General features: G+C 22.9%; 2 protein-coding genes across 5 annotated transcripts in view; one reads left to right on the plus strand and one right to left on the minus strand.

Annotated features, from left to right (window-relative positions):
- Positions 1 to 22,662, minus strand: part of LOC112688134 (protein furry) — a 121,767-nt gene that overhangs the window by 80,541 nt on the left and 18,564 nt on the right. The window lies entirely within an intron of this gene.
- LOC112688136 (FMRFamide receptor) lies at positions 713 to 22,107 on the plus strand. 2 transcript variants are annotated; one of them, XM_025561186.1, is made up of 7 exons: positions 713 to 840; positions 10,462 to 10,578; positions 12,543 to 12,780; positions 17,460 to 17,656; positions 18,551 to 18,878; positions 19,043 to 19,223; positions 21,836 to 22,107. In XM_025561186.1, exons 2-7 carry the CDS (start codon positions 10,517 to 10,519, stop codon positions 21,934 to 21,936), a joined length of 1,107 nt encoding a protein of 368 aa, XP_025416971.1. In that variant the 5' UTR covers positions 713 to 840; positions 10,462 to 10,516; the 3' UTR covers positions 21,937 to 22,107. The 2 variants fall into 2 exon arrangements, with proteins under 2 accessions (XP_025416971.1, XP_025416972.1); XM_025561187.1 differs by lacking the exon at positions 713 to 840 and adding an exon at positions 2,626 to 2,794.

A 22,662-nucleotide genomic window follows, 5' to 3' on the forward strand; every position in this document is an offset into this window, starting at 1 on the left:
ACTATTCAGGCACATAATTTAGATGAGACATAGCCCCCCCCCCCCCATAAAAAGTATTGTAACCACGAATTAAGATATATAGTTTATACTACTTTAATGCACATTATTTAAGTCCCAATCAAATAAAATAAGATTAATCGCCACCCCCAAAATAAAAACCTATACGTGACTAGTGCTATTTTATAAACTTCTTTCAATTATTTTCAAGTATATTTATTCACATAAATACATAAAAATAAATTAATATTTATTAGTTACTATATATATTTCAAATAAATAACACTTCTAATTGCGTTTGATCAACATTGTTTGTACATAAATACAATAGGTAGTTTCTAAAACTAGTCTTAATCTTTCTCAAGACGAAGACTGTAGTGGACCAATTTAAAAACACATTGTCTATAAAACGTTCCAACTTTTGATATCAAACTAACAAGTAAAAAAAAAAATTATAAATATTTTTAAAAATGTGTTTATCTATTGTTTTGAAACTGATAGGAAATATTATTCAAAAATTATTTTAGCATTTGCACATAGACATAATTTACATTTCATAATATACGAGATATACTAAAACGTTATCTATAAAGGAATCTACAAAATGTGACTCACAGTTTAATAATATTCTTCTTAATATTATCTAAAAACAACAATTCATAAAACGAAATGTATCCACTCTCTAACAAATGTGTTCCATGATTATTCGCATAGTAAAATATACACAACTGTTCAGTATTTAGATTAAAGTAGTTATATGACATATAATATCTATCAAAGATGTTCGTGTGTACATCGTACAGCAATTCAATACCTGTTGGGAGTAACATGGTCTTTAAAAAGGTACTTTTGATTTTAATTTTAATATAGATAAATATATAGCTTTATATTAAGAAATAATATATTGTATAAACAAAAATGTGAATTTAAACTTATTCAATATCTCAAAATAATGAATTTATTAGTGCAATATTAAAATATTTTGGTTATTAATTAGTAAAAATAAAATTAATAAATGTCTTTAAAGAAATTAAAATAAAAACCATAAATTTATAAATGTTAAAAGTTTAACAAAGTAGAGGAAAATGCATAGAATATTTACATGAACATAATAGTTAATAAAATATAAATATATTTAAAAGAATTTAAACTATAATAAAAATTGAAAATAATTTTAAATATTAAGTAAAACGAGAAATTAATTTGTTTTATGTTTTCTATAAAAATCATATTTCTGATATTAAACTAAACCAACAAAAGTTTCATGCAGTATCTCATTAGATCCCAAATAAGACACGAAAAGTACTTACAGTAAGACAGGTAATTTTTCGGCTGTCTTAGTTGTTTCTCGCGAATGGAAAAACTTGAAAAAACTAAAATTAGTAATTTCTATTTCTAAGGCCTGTAAATGTAATACAAATGGATTTTTATGCTACTACAGCTATAACCTAAAAGGTATAATTCATATTTCTTTATATAAATGTGATTTTTATTAATACTTATTTCCACAAAAATTTTTTTATAATGCATTTATAATTTATTTATAATAAAATAAAATAAATTTATTACGTCAATTACTAAAGTTATACACAACTCGCTTAAAACCGTCTTGTGAATTGCACGATTAATAGTTGCTTTCAAAAGTAAACAAATATTATATTCACAACATATCTGCTCTGTAGAAATCCACATACATAGTTTCTATTTTTTTTCCCCCATTCGCCCTACTACCACGCATCCTATTCAAAATTAAAGCAAAATGACGAAGGATAAACATTCGGTTATTTTTTAATAATATTTTTAACAATGATATTATTTCAACCAAAACAAAAAAATTACATACGATATATATTATAAAATTATACAGGAGAACCTTATTGTTTACTGTACTATAAAAACAATTAATTAAATCGTAAAATATTTATTTGTAAAGACTACAACATTTTCCTATGTAAAAAATAAAAATATATAACTTAATAACATTTTTTTAATTTAAAATTTGAAATATAGTTAAAAGAATCAAAAATATTTTAATTTTAGTTAATTGTTGCATTTAATGTTTTCAAACTAAATTTATACGCATAATAAAAATTATAATAATTTCAAACTATCGCAAGCGATACAATAAAAATATATATACTCCCATATATTTTTTTGTTAGTATGGGATACAAAAATTAAATGTACAAATTAAAAAATTGATGTAATTAAATAGTTTCATTTACAATTAAATTTTCTAAACCAATTCAAATATGAATATGAATATTTTTAGATTTAAAAATCACGTACAATTTTTTTGTCGAATAAGTTTATTAAAAAACTAATTGTTAATAAAAATCGGTAAATATACCATTATTAATTAATCAAAAACTATATTCATTAAATGTTAATTATTCCGGTAAACCAAAATACAATATTGAAATAATATACATATTTTAGAATATTAATGCCCACGAAATAAGAGTAATAATATTTATACTTGAGAGCCTACATTTAACACGTTATTTAGGAATAAAAAAGCGGAAAAAGCACACCATGATTTTATGGGCGCTGAACTTTCGACGGTGGTTGCCTATAACGAAGGACTTGAGCTTTCAGTTTCAGTAGCAATCCGTCATTGGTGCCGAAAGTAGCGACTCCGTAGTAAATCATATATAGAATATATTCGTTAATCCGATAGTATGGTCTTGTTTTATTTAAATGATTTATTTTCTATTCAAATACAAGTGAAATTTAATGCTTGAATTATTAGAAAAATCAAATATTTACAAAATTAAATAAATTAACGTTCTTACTGTGTAAGTCAAACAATTATTTTAATTTAACAATAAATCATGCTTATTCGATTGTTGACTTTATTAATTTAATACAGTCAATAATATTATCAAAAGTAAGAAATATTGATATAATTTACATTTTTATTTTTATAATTAAAAATTAGATACTATAATTTACAGTGTTCGAAAACATATACAAATTATATTTATTTATGTATGTGATTTATTTCTTAATACTTTATTATATTTTGTACTTAACATTAAATAGAACTCCACATTAATATGGACTTTATTCAAGTATATATATTTTATTTGATGTTTTATTGACTTAAAAATGGTAAATAATAAACACAATAAATAATAAATAAAAAAATATATTAGATAGCAAAACTATGAATTACAATAATTTAAAAATATTGAAAGATATTTGTAGGTAATGAAAAAGATTTTATAATATCAAAAAAACGATTTATAAAAACAATTTTAAGTATATATTATTATTTTTAATTTTAAATAAATATATAGGTATATATTATAGAAAACAATTTTGGACGGAACTTACTTTACAGTTTTAAAGTATTTGTAAATTTCAAAAATAATTGCAATTCTTTTTAGAATTATTTTCTAAATTAAACTTTTCGAGATATTCGTTAAATCACTTTAATAAATTACATTTAAAATGTAAATATAAGTAAAATACAATTATCAAATTTGAAAAATAGTATCAAGGAAATATATATACGCTATAAAAACAAAATTAACTAACACAAATATCAAAATTGTCTCAGGATATATGAGAAAAAAGTTATAAAATTAAATATATAATTTTTTTTAATTAATTATAAAAAAATGGTATTCGGTTTAAAATTGGTCAAGTTAACAAAAAATATAGAATTTTAATTAACGAGTGGTACTTAAAAATTTTAAAAATAATGCTAATATTAATATAAGTTATATATATATACACATATAAGTTAAAATATTTTAGCCATTCCAATGGCAAATAATGATTAATGGTTTTCATTAAAATATAGATTATAATATGTTATAAAACATACAACAATATTATTATATAAATAGTTTTTTTTTTAAATTATTAACAACGGGAAAATCGCAAATTTAAAATCTGTAAAACAATTTTATAACCTTAAGAGCAAAAATATGCTCAACAATTTACCTGAATCAATTATTTTAATTTATTTAAACTTAATATTAAAACTTATTCACGATCTTTAATCTTTAATGACATATTAATATTCAAATTTAATTTAATTTACAAACTACATACATTTAAAATATTTTGTGAACAATAATTACAATTTCAGTTAATATTTCTAAATGGCATTAAAATCTGAACAATTATAATTCATTATTGTATTATCTCAAAAAATATATATCTATTATACAAACAATAATTTATAACAGATATAAGTTTCTAAATACAACTTCATAAGATTATATTTAAATCTAAAACAAAATAAAAAAACTGACAAAGATTATAAAGAAAATGAATACAGTCAACGTTTTGTATAGGATATATGCAACTATTTAACTAAGTTTATTTTATGTTTGATATATCTGCTTCGTTTTTCTACAAAATAAAGTAAAATAAAAGCAATAAAGCTAGATTATACTAAAGACTGTCAAATATTCAAATAGAACTGAAGAAATTTTTTTAAAAAAAATGAAGTTATTCAATGAGTTTAAACACTCATCTATAAAACTAATTTAAAAATATTAAAATAGTGATTTATTTATAAACGATTAAATAAGTTTATATTATAATAATAAATATAATAGAAAAAAATGAAATTATTTTAACTAAAACGTATTTTATTTATCATAAATAATAATTAATTATTACTCAAGGGGTCAAATAAATAACATTCGAATATTATAATGAAAGAATTAATAACTTTGCAAATAAACCATCATAATTCAGTTAAACGTTAAAATAAAACTATTTATGAAAATTCATAAAACCTATATAATCCTGATTTATCTTAAATGTATATTTGAATAGAATAAAATAAAAAAATATTTATTAGTGAATTCAATTATTTTAATTAAAATAAATAAACAAATTATTTATTATATATATATAAATATATATATATATATTTATTATAAATAATTAATTTCAATTATATTTGATAATAACTATATAATAAAACAAAAAATCAAATCCTTCATAGCCAATAGAAAATATTTGTAAAAAATACTATTCAAAACCATAGCTTATAATGTTTATAACAAATATCATAAACTATTTTGTAATACTATATGTGTGTATGTATAGGGTAAGGGTCCAAGCTCACTTTTCGCGAAATTTGACAACCAATAACTTTTTAAATTAATAAGTTCGTTTAAACTTTATTATCAATACATCAATAGTTCTTGAATTATGACCTTTTATTATCGTTTTATTAGCTCAAGAAAAGAATATTAAATTGTATAGGTCTTCTGATTTCAACTCGATTCATCAAAATTTAATTTAGTTTTAAACAAAATATTTTTTTATAACATGTGTAGAAAGTTAAAAAAAATTTAAACTATACATACTAATTATATACAATTTAAAATTAATCGGTCGTACTTAAATTAGTTTACATATGAATTTAATATTTTTCACGTAATCTTAATGATCCTCATTTCAAACTTTTTGAATTAATATACATATATAAATACAATGTGGACGCAATATAAATTTAAGTCATTATCTACCTCAAACACTATGTGGTATTACTTTATTAAAATAAATAATTTATTTTTATAGACAATTTTTATCTATAAGAATAGTTTTTTCATACTTATAGTGTTCTTAACTATTTAAATCAAAATTTAAACACAAATATGTAGAAATATAAAGAACTTATTATATGCAATATAACCAACAATTTACAACAAAATAAAGCAAATTACTTTTCTATAATATATTCATACTGTTTCCTAATACATAATTTAACATTTAATAAATAAAATTATCAATATGTTTATTTTTCATAGTTCCAAAATTACTTGCTAATAGCTAATTTATTACATGAATAAATATTAAACATTCGAGTATAAAAATATTCCATATCCAATCAACTGAGGCTCAAATTTATTTTATATTGATAATTATAATATTTTATATTTTACTAAAAATTTATTTACTCGTAAAATTGTACTACATCCAACTTCATTATTGATATTTATAACACTAAATCGTTTTTTATACTATTAAATGAACCACTTAACTTATACAAATAGTTTCATAAATTAACAATTAAATTTCATGACTACATTGTAAAAAAATATATATTTTTATCCAGAGTAATCAAAAATGTTAGAAATTACCATAATATAACAAATAACACAACGCTATTGCATGTTTTGTTTTCATACCTTCCCAATCAATTTTTAATTTAAACATCAAACTTATGGAGGTTAAAAGAAACCAAATACCATTTCAATAAAATAAATAACTTCTTACGAGGAAAATAAAATCCAAGAACCAAGATATTAGTGAATAACACATTTTATAAAATCAATATTACATATAAAAATATAAATACTTGTACTCGTATGGTTCTTATACTTAAGTGTTCTAAAATATTATTTAAAAATATATTCCTGACAAATTAACTTATTTGAGTATAAAACAATTGTTTACATTAATATTATACACTTATAATAAAAATTACTTAATAGCTGGGTAATATATTTAATTAATTTTGGTTTATATTTTGATTTACAATTAAAAAAAAGTTATAAATTAAAAATATACTGGAAACAGAAGTTTCAATGTAATCAAATCAATGTTTGTCACTTTCTAAATGCATCAATTAATTTACTACCTAACTACAAGGTTTCTTTTAATTCTATTATTTAATGTAATACGTTAAAACTAATTTTCTACTTCAACAATAAAATCATGGTCTACTTCCTTACTTCAGTAAGTTTAATTACTAATACCGTAAATGTATTAGTTTTACCTTGTATTATCTTACAAAAATGAAGTCACTAAAAAATTATTAAACTCAAATCAAAAAAATTTAAACCAGTCCAAACTTTTCAACTTTCTTGTTTATAATATCTACATTTTAGTGTTGAAATCTAAACGGTTTAATATAAGATTTGAATTTGTTTATTTATGGAATTTTAATCTATTCCTGTATCTATTTATCACTTCACTCAATTTACTAATTTTCAAGTAACGAATATTGCTTCATTAACGAACCAAGATAATAATTTCTAAGATAACAAGGTAAATTAAGATAATAGATAAAGAGCGTGGATGTGAGAGGGAGAAAAATCGAAAGTAAATCTTAAATAAAAATCTCAACTAAAAAAATTAATATACATACTATAATATCAGGTACGGATCCAGGGGGCTAAGGAGCTTCACCCCCCCCCCCATTTGAATGTGTTACATATTATATAAGTATGTAATAAATAATTAATAGGTTTGTTTTTAATAGAAGATTGGTCAAAAGACTAATAAACTTATTAATTTTTCATATTTTATCTTTTTAAAATAAACTATAAATAATATAAATATGTACCTATCTACTAAAATTATATAAATTGATGTATTTTATATACATAAATTTGATGATGAGTGACTATAAATCACTTTTCTTTTGTTTAGAAATCAAACGAGTTTACTTTCTCTTATTTATTAATTATTAATTGACTAATTATACCTATTTGTTTTTAATATAATATACTCCATAATAATGACATTCAAAACTAATGAATATTAATATTTTTGATGTACCTCTAGCACAAGCCACTAATTAATATGAATATAAATACAAAATAAACGTGAATCATTTAGTCTAAAATTGAAGCTTCTGAGATTAACATGTCTTAAATTATAACCAAAATGTATAAAATAATAAACTAACTTACCGTTTGCACTTTACCGTGCTTAATAACTAAAAACTTTATAATTATAACGAAAAAATTAATTAAAAACGCAATTTTACACTAATAATTATATAACTGAAAATGGTTCTTGCAATTGTATTAAAATTACACTTGGATAGTTTATTCATACGATATATAATTAACTATATGATAATTCTATTGAAAATAAAATATATATTATATCGCTCGTCAACCGCTTTCTCTATGTTATATCCTAGATATTTATCTATTAATATAATCCGACGATAAGAAAATCAACAGATGACAAACGGTATACCACTGATCGCTCGGTGTCACGTTCACGATTCTACGAATAAGATACTTATTCTGACTGTTTGTGTAGTATATTAACTTAAATCCGCATTAATATTGTATTCTGCTTACGTGCCTCATTCCATACATAAAAGTTAATTATTCAACATTGTCAATATCACCATACACAATACATTTTTAATGCTTCTATTTTTTTTTTAAATATACATAAATATAATTTTAGGTAATTTTTTTGTTTTTAAATGTTTAATTACTCCATCTGTTACTTATATTCTGAACAATAAGTATAAGTGTTGAAATGTTTAAATTACAAGAATAACAGAATAAAGAAACATTCCATTGAAGGCACTCAAACAGTTAGTCACAATTAAAATATTACATAATATTATTAAGATATTAAAATATTTTTACAATGCTTGAGTGTTTTATTTTAGGTGAATAGGTTCTTACACCACTGCCTTTTTAATCTTATTCGAAAATTGCCTGTAATATTTGCTGAAGCAAGACATTTTATTAAAGGATTTTAATGATCTTGGAGGTTTCAGTTGAATCGTATGAAGAAGGTTTTGGCTACATCTTCGACAAACGAGATGGCAAGATTATTATGTAGGAACTGGTTTAAGACGTAATAAGATGCTGTAGTTATAGCACGGAGGGTTTTTGATTGAAAGCGCTAAATACGGCTTGTAATCAAGATCTTTGCAGAGCCATAGTTGTACAACGAACGTCCATATTAGTTTAAGAAATAGTTTATATATTAGAATTTTGGTTAGAAATTTGATATGAATAGAAGTTATGAGAGAGCGGAGAAGGCAAAAATGAACATTTAGGGTTAAGAGTTTGTTGCGTAAGTATGGCGAGGTAAGGCGTTGGTAAATGATGATGCCTAGATAACGAATGTGTTGTTCGGTTGGTAATGAATATAAAGTTAATTGTATTATTTGAGTTATTTCGTTTGTTTAGAAAATATATATTATCTTAATAATAAATTGGCTGTGAATCAAATACTCAGTAACATACTCAAAAGATTTTTACTTAAACTATTCTATGCAACAGGTATGGGCAACTGGCAGTCCGTAGACCGCATCCGATCATCGTATATTTTTATCTGGCTCGTACTACGTTTTAATACGTATTAATTCTTAAAATTTTAGCATTTTTCTATATTTCATTTCATTACGTTGATCGTAAAAAGTAGATATATTCTTATCAACAGTCCATTCTGAGAGAAAACGTGCCGCGGTCTGATAAAAATTGGTTATACATTATTGTACACCCCTAGCGCGGGATCAGCCATAGCTTTTTTTCGGATCTTTTTTGAGACCTTTTCGGTAACGGCGCGGTGTAAATAGCGTTAACTAGCGATAGTTCCTAATCTGGGGATCCCGGCGCCATGTCATATCTTTTTTGGTTTATGTTAAGCGAAGAGGGGGAAATGGACCTCGGCAAAGGCTCGATCATCATTCTACATGCACAGAACCGGCACGTTCTTTCAATTTACGGAGTATAGTGTTGAACTGCAGCTAAATTATTAAATTCCCAAATATAAGAGTATAAGAGTTGAACGAGAACTATACTATAAAAATTTTAATCCTCGTAAATACGAGTAGGTACTCGATTTTACTCGACTTAAATTAAATATTTGACTTGAATCAAATACTTGTGTTTATTTCACTACATTATTGAAAAATAAATGTTAAAACTATAAATAACTTAAGAGCAAAATATTTCCGATAGATTATTGCTTTGATATTTTATTATCATGATAGCAAAATTTTATACACATTGGTGACCACAATTTTTCTCTTGAGTTCATTTTTTAGGTACTCGACTTTTTTTTCTGAATACCTGGCATTTGTCAAGACGATTTTCGAATACTTGAAAATTCAAATAATCGAGTAATCGAATTTTGAACTCGATTCGACTCGACATCAAAAAATAATATTCGTCCAACTACTAAATATAATAAATATCCATATCAGCATAGAAAACATAGCTTTAAGTAGTAGATACTTAATTATTTTATTGTATTTGTTCAGTCATAAAATAAATGCTAACTGTAAATTTTAATGACTCTTTTTGCTTTCTTTTCTCTGACCCACCGGATTTTAAATTTCTACAAAATGCCCCTCTAGTTATTTTGAGTTTCCTATCCCTGATAACAACTGACAACCTATAGTATTATAGTTATCTAACTGGTTAATTATCTCAAAATTATTTTAATTATGGGTACATTTATTTATTCCAATAGTGATGCATACACATTTTATTCACAAACATAACCTTTATTTTAATCTAAAAGTAAACATTATTTGGTAATAATTAAATTGTATATACTTCAAACAGTAAATATTTCTAATTATATTAATAAAAAACCTTTTAATAAATAATAAAATCTGATAATTTTACGAAAAATTCAATTGATTTATTTAGTTAATTGTCGAAACTATTTGAATAACATTTATAAAATTAATTAATTTTAAATGTATTTATACTTTCAGGACTTCATAGTATATAAATAATCAAAATTTCACTTTGTCATTTAAACTATATATAATGTCGACTCACATAAATGAAAGTTTAGAAGAATTACCAGCGGAAATAAAGCTATCTGAAGGGTAAGTATTACCGTAATAACAATTTATAATACCTTCAACATAAATTTAATACATACAATCTGCACAATTTTCTTTTTACATTAAGCATAAATAATTTTTGTATTTAAATTTTTTATATGAAGGACTTGAATAAAGATATTACTACCCAATATTGATACTTTTAACACAAAATATTTTTAATATGATTATAAAAAGTAACTGATTATAAGATTATGACAAACTAATCATGTAAATTTGACTTTTATTCGATGTTCTTTTATGAAGTTTAATCATATCATTATATTAAATTATGAATGGACTTGTTTAGATAAATTCCATTGAAATAAATATTTGAAACCTAAAGCCGGGTCCACACCAAACGCGCCTCTGCGCGCAACGTTGCTGTAACATAGCTGCAACATTCTCGCGAGGACAGGCGTCCATACTGCGCGTAGAAATGTATGTTGTAACATGATCATATGTTTTCCGATTTTCGTCAATGTGTTTGTGCCGTTCAGAAAGTACAATTGTCCGCTATTTCGTTTTAATTTTTTTATAAATTATCTTTGACTAGTAAAATGTCCGATCAAGTCACTAGTGCTGCGTTTATTGTTTTATATAGTGTACTTAAAAAAAAAAACAGAAAGTAAAAACCTAACTTTAGTAGTTAAAACTAGTAAAAACTAACTCTGTCTTGATCCCAAGTATTTTCTGAATTACAGCTCATTAATTAATAACCTTTATTTTTATTTACTATTTATTTCTAATTGTTTGTTATAATTATTATTAAAATAATACACGATTTCGTATTCACCGTAGCAGCAACAATACAACACTGATAATTTCTCGTCCAAACCAGATAAGAAAAACGCGCCGAACACCGCGCATTTCCCATATCAACCCGAACTAACGCGCAACGTGCACGAACATACTTGTTCGTGCGCGGACTAGGTCCATACCAAAAGCGCCGAACATGGTAGCAACGTTGCAAAACGTTTTGCGCATTTGGTGTGGACCCGGCTTTATGGAATATTTCTTAAAAATAAGTCCTTACAACTGCTTCAAATAATATCAATTGAAAAAAAAAAACAAAAATAACTCAGTAAATTCATTAAATAAAATTATATTAACTTTAAATGTAATATAAAATGGTTACAGACTAACAAAAAAAAAAAAAATGTAATATAAATACATTATTATATAACCAATATATTATTTTGCACTTCCCTCGAAAAATATAAAAAAATATAATCAACCGAACATTTCATCGAATCTTGTTTAAAAGATTAATTTGTATTCGCTATTAATACATTTAATATACAAACCAAGGATAAAAGCATTTTAAATAATAATCTATTGTTAATATACGGTATTGACATGCAAAATACATACATAAATATACAATACATTCTTTAAAATTAGATTTATTATTAAGAAAATTAATAATTCAATAAATTAAGAAAAAGTACAAAACTAGGTAGTACATACTTAACAATAACTTCCTTTTTAATAAATATTTATTTTGATAATGAATGTTCATAATAAATTTTAATATTAGATATAAAAATAACTTAAATCACAGAGCACATTTATTTTTATTTTCAAAATAAAATGTATAAAACAATTTACAAAATACAGCACACTCGTATTGTTTAAACTACAAATATTTCTTTGAAGTACCACGTATACAATCTATATATCATTTATATTCAATAAATTAAAATCAAAAACGTATAGGTTTACCATAAAATATATCTTAATCTAACATAAATTAAAACTATATATGCATTTTAAATTACTTAACATAAAATATTTCAAAAGGAAACCATTAAAATTTAATTTATTAAGAAATAGATTTTGTGGAGTTAAAAATTAAACAAAAACCTGATAATTAATTAAAATATTTCAAAATACGTACTTTAAAAAACTACGATAAAGGAAGACTTTCTTTAAAAACTTTTAATAAAGCTACGTCCACTTTCCAGGTTTCAAAAATATTACCCATTGGCAGTTATATGTCTCGGAAGTTTGGGAAATTGTATATCAGTACTAGTATTTTTTGGAACTAAATTACGGAAACAATCATCGTCATACTATTTATCTTCGTTAGCAATCAGTGACACATTATTTTTATTAACCCAATTAATGCCAGAACTAGCCAAAGTTGGAATTGGAATATTTCACATGGATGGTTTTTGTCAATTTATCATATACTTCACACAGGTAATAACAAAATTTAACCAACAATAGTTGTATATCATTTAAAAAAGTATTTATTTTATATAATACTATTTTAAATAATTGTTTAGAGTAATCAATTAATATTAATATTTAATCTTAAAAAAATGTATAATTTTTTTTTTTCCATCGAAAATATTATATAAAATATCAGTTATTTATGGTTTTAACACTTATTTTTAAATGAAGTAGTGAAATAAACTCCATTAATTGATTCAAGCTGAGTACTCCATTTAAGTCGAGTAAAATAGAATACTCGTTTTAATGAGTACAACATTTTTTTTGTCACAACAAATCGAGTTCGAGTACTCGACTCGCAAAATGTTACGAAGTCAAGTACTTGTCCAACTCTAAAATTATTCAAACTATTTTTTATGGTAATTTATTTTTAAAAATAAATACCCCTCTCCATATAATCAACATTGAACATACTGATTATGCTGCCAATATATGCTTATAAATCACTTAATATAATATAGTAAATAACCATCGGAAATATTATATTTATCCTTCAAACTAATTCTTTTAAAATTTAAAATTATAAAACACTTTTTATGTTTTATAAAATTGACCTTCCCAAAGCTACAACACTTTTTATTCAATACTCATAGATTTTTTATCAAAACAATGAAAAAAATTCAAAAAATAATTACAACTATAAATATATTAAAATAAAATGTTTATCGATTTATTGAATTATCTATATAATTTTGTAATTTAATAAACTGAATAGTATAAGAATTTAATTAAATTATAGTCTATAAAATACTAAAAATAGTGTTGAGTATTAAATTACAATTATAACAATCATCTTAAACACAACTCTAAGTAAATGTTGTATCCATGAAAAATAAGTTTATTCACAATACATCAATTAAATAAAAAAAATATAATGTACCACCAATTAAAATGCCATATTATATATTTCAAACCACATTATATACATATTAAATTCAATTAAAATTTCAAAAATACTATTCACATGACAGGTCTCGTATTTTAAAGAATATAATAATGAATAGTTTATTTTGAAATTTACATTTATTTACAATTTAAATATGTTGACATTTATGCACATTTTTTTTTTTTCGTTAAATGCTGTATAAAAATATTAATGATGACTATAAGATTCTGAATGAAACGAGTAATGTATTCATTTTACCATGAATTATGTTTTTCTTTTTTGTAAAATGTTGTCTAGTTAGTAATTTACAAAGGTTCATTTACGAGTTTCCAAAAAATTTTCTAAATATTTGTAAAAACGATTAACAACAACTAACACAACTATAATACATTTATAGTATTAAATTTAAATAAATTATTAAAAGAAAAAAAAATTTAAAAAATATAATAGATATCAATAAAAATTCATATTTTAATCTTTTTCAAAATTTATTTATTATTTTTATTTATTTTAATATGCAGTTTTTGTATTGTGACAACGGCTCTTACTTTTTTTCTTAAATTTATATCTAAAAATATGGTTATCATTTTTCTGATTAAAGATATAATAATTTAAACTATGCACTTACGTATTAGATTTAGCTTCTGTGATTTCTTCAATGATTCGTTGAAGAAATCAAGGATATATGATCTTTTACCAGATTTTTTTTTTTATAATAAATGTCCACCTTTCTATAAAATTCAACTTTCGGATCCATTCTATTCGAATTCTATTCAATTCGAATTCCATTTTAAAATGACAATCAACATTCATGCATATAATTTTACAACGTACTGATTCACTCTCTAAAGTGCATACCAATACACCACTATACACGGAGATTACACGAAAATTAAATATAATATATATTAACAAGATCAACTACAGATCAAAATTAGGTCATGAATCATATAATAATTATATTAGAATAATTATATTAAATAGATAAGTGACACAATTTACCATTATAATATTTTGAAAAGTCATATAAAGTAATTTTCAGGTGCAAAATAATAGGCATATTTTTATTTCATAAAGTGGCTGACCAGTTGATAAAAAAAATTACACGATGTGAAAATGTAGTGTCCATTTCATGAAAAGGTATGCAGTTGATGAAATAATTATGTATTTCACGAATTATAAAAGAATATATATTCGTTACATAATAAAATGTTGATGAAATCAAATATTTCAACAAATTTTCATTTAACGGTAATAGGTAGTTTTAAGTTAAAAATATTTCTTAGTTTCGTATATTTTAATGAAGTTTGTGTTGTTTATAAGAACTTGAAATTTTCGATTTTCAAAATGTTCAATGACTTTATTTTGAAAGTTAAAAAATTAAATGTCCAACCTACTAATATGGACTTTGGTTTTTATACTATATCATCCATTTTCAAAAATACAAACTGATCCATTAAACTTCCTTCACTTAGAATCGTGTTTTGATAGTAATGGTATATTGATATAAATTTCAAAAATACAGGAACACCATCCCTGTATCTCGACCGACCTGGGAACTATTTTTTATTTTTATTATAAAGATACTGTTTTAATAAAAATTATGACATAACAAAAACGGGAATAAATGGGTTTACTGCACATCTTGCAAATGTGCTTCAACAGTGACACAATATTTAACAATTTAAAATTTGGTTATTTAATAAAATTAATTAATATATTTTCCTGAAATGGATAAAATACTATTCTTTTAAATTTATATTCAATATTTGAAAAAATAATATATTCTTCGGAAAAAATAAAAAAAAGTTATCAAATGTAGAGAAGTAAAATAATAATTTATAAAGATAAAATCTAAATTCAGAATTACTTTCCGTAAAATGATTTAAGTGTCTTCGGATAAACGCCGCTTACGTTCATTTAAATACAAATATTTTCCCTAATTTTGCTAATTCGTACACAAACGGTATACAATCTAACATTAAATTTACATAGACATGTTTGTAATGTCAAATAAAGGTACCTACTATGTACCATCAAGTGACCACAAAGTGGTCTAAGGGTACCCCGAGGGATTCATATGAATTGTTTGTTCCAAATATAAGTGGAGTAAGGGCATATCGAAATAGAAGTAATTAATCGAATATTTCAGTCACAAATGGAATACCTAACTATAAAGATTTTTTTAAAAAAATGTCTTCTATTTACACTGGCATTTAGTTTTTTGTCACCATAACTACACAAATATACCTAAAATATAATACCTATCAATAAAATACAATTTAAGAAAAAGACAACAAAATAAATTCGTATATATTACAGCTCAACGTAATAGAAAAATAACTAAAAATATAAGCATAATTATTGATATCATTCCACAATATCAAAAATAATAATTTAATTCATTATTTTAATGATAAATTCATTTTCAAAAGTTTGTAAAAAAAAATTGAATCAAATAGTCACCACTAAAATAAAAAATAAGAATTATAAATTATGGGCTAAATAAATATAAAAAATATAAATAAATTTTACTGGTAAAATGTATAAACATTATGAATACTTTAAATAAGACCGTTCTCAGAAATGTTCAATGTATTTTGAAATTACTCCAAAATTCGAATAACTCTCTTAAAATATATAAAAAGTTAATTTTACAATCGACTTAAATGAATACGTGGTTTGGAATGTTGATCAACTTACGGTTTTACTTTCTAAAAAAATTATTTTCCTTAAAAATACAACGTTACAAAACTAACAATGTTTTATTGTAGTTTTTCTCAGAAAAAAATTTATAATTTAATAAAAAGGCATATTTAATGAAGAGATAATAAATTACATATTATATATTAACATGAGAAGGCATTTCTATTAACAAACCTAAAGTAATATCCACTTAAATTCTCTAAACACTTACATGTTACATGTTCTACTGATATCGTTTACAAATAAATTATGTTTATACAAATTTAAAATTAATTGAATACCAAATTCAATATTTTATAAGAATAAATTATTCTTTATTATATATGTTAACTTTTACATTATCGTAAAATCAAATAATAATAAGTTCTAATAAGATTATATTAGTAGTAATTAATTAACGGAGCATGATAGATGCACGCGATTTAAATTAAATCAATTAAATGTCATAATAAACAGTAACATAACAATTAAATAGCACCAACATCTGTCTCGTATATAACAATTCTTCTCCTTCAAATATAACAGTACGTAAATTACAGATGAAGAAAATCAATTTCTCTCAGGTGTGGGCTTTTAATAAAGCTATCCTAAAGCATTATTCTAATTATGATGAAAAACAGATAAGAATGCGTGCATTATTCAAAAAATAATTTATCTCCAGAGCCAAAAATAAGATGTAGTTGAATGAATATGTAACTCCAAAATAATTCGAACTACAATAAAACAATTGAATAACTTACATAATAATATCATCAAAAGCCAAAAACTATACAAACCCAAATTGATTCACCTATTGACAATTGTTTTATAAATGTTATAAATAATATGGAGTAATCAAAACATTTTAAAATAATTCGTATTTAATTAATGGTGAGTATTACTTTTCAGTTTATAGTACTTTTCTTATAATAAATACAGTATCACAAATATTAAATATTTATTTAAAACTAAAAATAAAATGTACCATGTATTTTTAAAGAACAGTTTTTATAGATAAAATAATGATTTAAAAATGTGTTTATGTTCCTTTTATAATTGTATATTATTATTTTAGTTATGTAGTTTTATTAGCGTGTGGCTGGTGGTGGTGTTCACGTCAGAACGTTTTATAGCTGTTCGGTATCCGTTACATAGACCAGTGGTATGTACAGTATACAGAGCTAAAATTGTTCTATGTATATTAATCACGATTGCATTAGTCGTGCATATGCCCTATTTAGTTATAGCTGAACCTCAAAACGTTGTAGTTAAGTAAGTATTTAAAATTTGTTTTTCTTGTGATAATAGCAAAATATTATTTATTTTTACGATTACAACGATTAAATAAAATTAAACATACAGTAAAACCATCATTTTTTACTTTATTTTATTTTAAAGCAACAATGAATATACATTAGTTACCTTAATTAACAAAACTATTAAACTATAACGGACCGAAGTCCTTTACATAGTATAATCAAAAGGAAAAAGAATGACATATAATCATGTGTAATTATATAGGTAGTTAACATAATAAAATGAAGTCATTACTTTAAGATAAAAAAGTTTACGTATATTTTACTAATATTAGATATTTTTCTTCAACAATAAAATTATTAAAATAATTATAAACAAAATTATTTATTTTTATTTTAATCAAATATTTTAAAGATATATTTCAAAAATTACTTTTAAATATTACAATACTAATTTACTAATCTATAAGCAAAATTGCAATAATAAATTTAATTTCATATAGACGTAAATATTTTAAAAATATTTATTTTTTTAAATATTGTTCTTTATTGTTATACATTAACAAATAATATAATATTAATGTTAATAAAATTGAAAAGTCAATAGAAGTTTTGGAACTTTTCCTAGTAAAACATAAACTCAGAATGATAACAAAAAAAATAGATTCAACTACGTTTATGTAAAAAAAACTGTATAGGAAACGAAAATTTATCTCAACATTTATATAATTTAAAATAAATAAAGTAGGTAATGCTTGTTATTTATTTTAATATATAACTATAATATCATACTTAGTTATAAATCCAAAAAGCTTAATTTTTGTGTAATAAAATAAAAATACTAATTTCATAAATTTACTTATGTAAATTATTTTTGTCTCAGACTTAAATTTTATTATTTTATAAATAGTAACTCAACAGCACGAGTATGTGACTTGAACGTTAACTGGTTCAATTTATTCGTATGGCTAAACTATGCAGATGTTCTAATAAATATGGTGATACCATTTTTCCTGATCGTGATATTCAATTGCATGATTTGTCAATCAGTGTGTCGGTTAGCCAGAACTAGACGAACAATGACACTTCATCCATCAAGACGAAGGCAACCTACTCCTCGTAATTCACAACACACATCTCAAATGAAAATTACAGAAATGCTTTTAGTGGTATCTACAGTGTTTCTTTGTCTTAATCTACCAGCCTACGTATTCCGAGTATGGATTGTATGGGACCAGGTAAAAACTTATGATTGGTCTTAAAGTTTGATAAAAAATATTATAATTGGCTATTTCTAGACCATATAACAATAATACTATATTAAGGGGAAAATTACATCAATTATAATGTATGGATTCAAACTTGTACATAACATTTTTATAAATTAACTTTTCACTTTCAGAAAACCCCATCACAATTCAAAACAATACAGTTTATTGCAAATCAGATGTACAACACAAACTTTGGAATAAACTTTGTATTGTACTGTATAAGTGGTCAAAATTTTAGAAGAGCTTTAATTGAGTTTTGGAGTAAAAGAAGACATCCGAATAAAAGATTTAGAGACACCCAGATTACAACAGGTAAGCATTATTTGCGTGAAAGAAACTTTGAAATAACAATCCTTTTTATGCATTTTTATGCTGACAAACGAACTTAATCGTATAATTTTTCAACTAAAAATATATAAAATTCGCTATTTTATAATTGATATTAAAATATACAAGTTTTAACTACCAGACCAAGTATCATTTATAGTTATGATTTATGAAAAAAAAAATATATAAATTTATCAAATACAAAGATTCAAAATTAAGTTAAGCTAGACCAAATGCTTATGCAAATACAGATATTAACAATATCCAGAAATATTGATTATCATATTTGAAACAATATAACATGTAGTTTATTAATACGCCAAAAATAGTTTTTATAAACGTCAACTACTCGTATATTAAAAATATTTATAAATATTAACTATAGTTTAAAATTAAACAGGAAATTATACAAATGTCTGTTAATTAAAGTTGATTTTGGAGACAAGAAGTAAATTTACCTATTGACAATATCATAAGTCATTTATAAAAAATAAAACTATATATTATACACATACAAATACATTTATATTCAGTTTTTTGAATATGAAATTTAATTCAAAACAAAAATAAATACATTCTTCATAATATGAAGATATATTGCGTAAGCTATCAGTATTCAAACTACAAAGTTAGAAAACAGTATCAAACTGTTACCCAAACGCAAATTAAAAAAAGTGGGTTTAAAATTAATTTTTATAAAAATATCTACTTTTGATTTAAATAAAACTAATAAATGAAACTAAAGATATTATCTTGAAACTGTGAATTTCTATGATTTTAAATACATTGAATTAAATGATAAAATATTTATTCAAATAATAACTAAATAATTTCAAACATAGTTCACAGAAAAATAATAAATGAGTTCCATACATTATCAAAAATTTAAATATAATTTTATGTTGAACAAAAATACATAGTTTAACATTTATAACACTTAAAATAATCATTTTAAACACGTAACTTTAATGATTTAACAACAAATTTTCGGAAAGTATAACATTGTTTTTCAATATCACTTGTAATTTTTAGAAAATAACAAAATAGTTTATTATAATTCTTACCTCTGTTACCAATCTATATTGAATTTTCAATCGGTTAAACTAGGGATAGTCAACCTTTTTACTTACGTGGGCCATATTTTTATCAGCTTTTCATTCAGGGCCGCATACAAAATTGAAATATTAAAAAATGCAATTTTAACATATAATACTAATATATTTATGGTTAGCAACAATCGTATTATGAGTTTAATATTACTTGGTTGTCCTTATTAACTAATTTTGAATTAAATAGATTAGTAGAGAAAATTTAAAAATTTAAAAATAATTATTAATTAGTATGATTTTTGAGGTTGAATTTTTTCCCCTAATTTGTTTATATCCACTTTCATATTGGTTGTTGGTATTCTTAAAATTGCATTCAAGTGTTCGTCGCCAGATAGTCAACAATATTTATTTTTTCAGAATTTTAGTATTAAAAATGTCTGCTCACAAATGTAAGTGTAACAAAAAGCAATAATAATTTTTTTAGCAAACATTTTAATTTCCTTTAAATTTAAATTTCAGAAAGATTTTAATAAAATATTTTAATATTTTTCGTTATCGTTGATATATATATTTTATATACAATCAGATTACGTTCTCATTTACTTGTATAACTTATCTCACATTTTTATAGAATAGTCATGATTTTATTTATTACAATTTAAGATACAAAATTTAAATTTCAAACACAATGAAATATAATTGGAGGGCCGCAGCAAAGTTTCGAGGGCTGCGGGTTGCCGATTTAACCGTTAAAGATATACGTAAAACTTTTGAACATGTCTAATTTTTTTTTTTAAACTAGAATTTAAAAATAAAAAAAAAATTTTTCTATTTCAATAAAAAGTTTGTGTGATTAATGATATCGACCGAGATATTATTCAGGTGTTATTTAGAATACATTTCTGCTGACTGGCGAGAATTTATATAGTATCTACCATAAATTAAAAGCATTTGTACATTTTGTTGGTTTTTAGTTGTTTGTTAATATGTTGTTAGTATTTTAATCTTGTTTATAATACGTATAAAAAATAAAAATAAATACATAAAAACATAATTTATTAATTAAACTAATATTAAAATTAAATATAATAATAAATAATTATAAATAAGAGTATTATTACTATAAAGTCATATACATTTTAATGAATCGTAAAAATATATTATTTATTAAAATTAAAATGACTCTTATTCAGTCAATATTAATTTTAGAATCATAGTTGATACATAAAAATTACTTTAAAAAAATATGCTTATTCGAGTTAGTGTAGTAGTTAATGTTTAGAATAAGTATTGATATTAAAAAAAAAAAAAAAATTATTGCGCTTATGCATACCAAAAAAATAAACTTTTAAGTGAATCTAAAATGTGTATTTATATACTATTAGCTTGTAAAAAACTTAGATTTATTCCAATATAATCCGGCCGAGAAATGCAGTGTTCCCTAAATTGGTTAACATACTGTATGCAGGTATATATATATATATTGTATGTGTGTGTATATGTACATTATACATTTATACATTTATATATATTATACTTATGTTACAGTATTATCAGAATTTTCAAAAAGTGGTGTGGGATCAAAACAAACTACTGTGAACGGGACTTGGAAAGAAGTTCATGAACTCATACCAATCGGACAAAATTAAAAGCACCTAATAATAATATACTTAAAATCATGTAAACTGTAAATAGTAAAATATTTGTAAGATTGTGATCATAATTTAACTAATGCATTTTTAAAAAAATATAGTAATTCAATCTTTTTTTAACAAATGATACATCTATGTAAGATTATAACAACTGTAAAATATACATTGTCAAATTTAAAAAATTAATTTTTTCATTAAAATCATAAGTTTACAAACTTATAAATAAATCCTCAAAAATCTTTGTTGTTTATAATAAAATAATCCAGAAAAAAGATATTGAGGAAATTATATTTCCAGTGTTTATTAATGATGTGATATAAATCCGCATTCTCGTAAAATCAAAAAATTCGAATTTAGAATTTTCGGATACAAAATCTAAATTCTGAATTAAATCAAAAAAAAGATTTAAATTCGAATTTTGTATTTTTGTACTCAATTGAGTGTAAATAGTAATTCAAAACCCCACATGTTTTAACGCTTTTTATGTTTATATAATATATTATTATATTAGTCATAAATTGACTCACATCAATGTCCTTCGGAGAAAATAATAGGCGTAGTATACATGGGACAGTTGGGGAATGTAGCCCCCTCATTTTATCTAAAATTAAAAAAATTCTAATTTAAATGCTTTAATAATTTTTCCTAAAATTCATCAAGCTTTAAATATTAACATTGTGTATTGACAATTGTTGCACTAACATACACATGAGCCGTGCCGTG

Source organism: Sipha flava, unplaced genomic scaffold (assembly GCF_003268045.1).
Source record: "Sipha flava isolate LNK unplaced genomic scaffold, YSA_version1 37_pilon_pilon, whole genome shotgun sequence".
Classification (NCBI taxonomy): Eukaryota; Metazoa; Arthropoda; class Insecta; order Hemiptera; family Aphididae; genus Sipha; species Sipha flava.

Excerpts from the sequence above, each read along its gene's own strand:
- LOC112688136 (XM_025561186.1), top strand. The coding sequence starts at position 10,517 with ATGTCGACTCACATAAATGAAAGTTTAGAAGAATTACCAGCGGAAATA. Across the intron at positions 10,579-12,542 it reads GAAATAAAGCTATCTGAAGG|GTTTCAAAAATATTACCCAT; the intron begins GTAAGTATTACC and ends TCCACTTTCCAG. Across the intron at positions 18,879-19,042 it reads TATGGATTGTATGGGACCAG|AAAACCCCATCACAATTCAA; the intron begins GTAAAAACTTAT and ends TTTCACTTTCAG.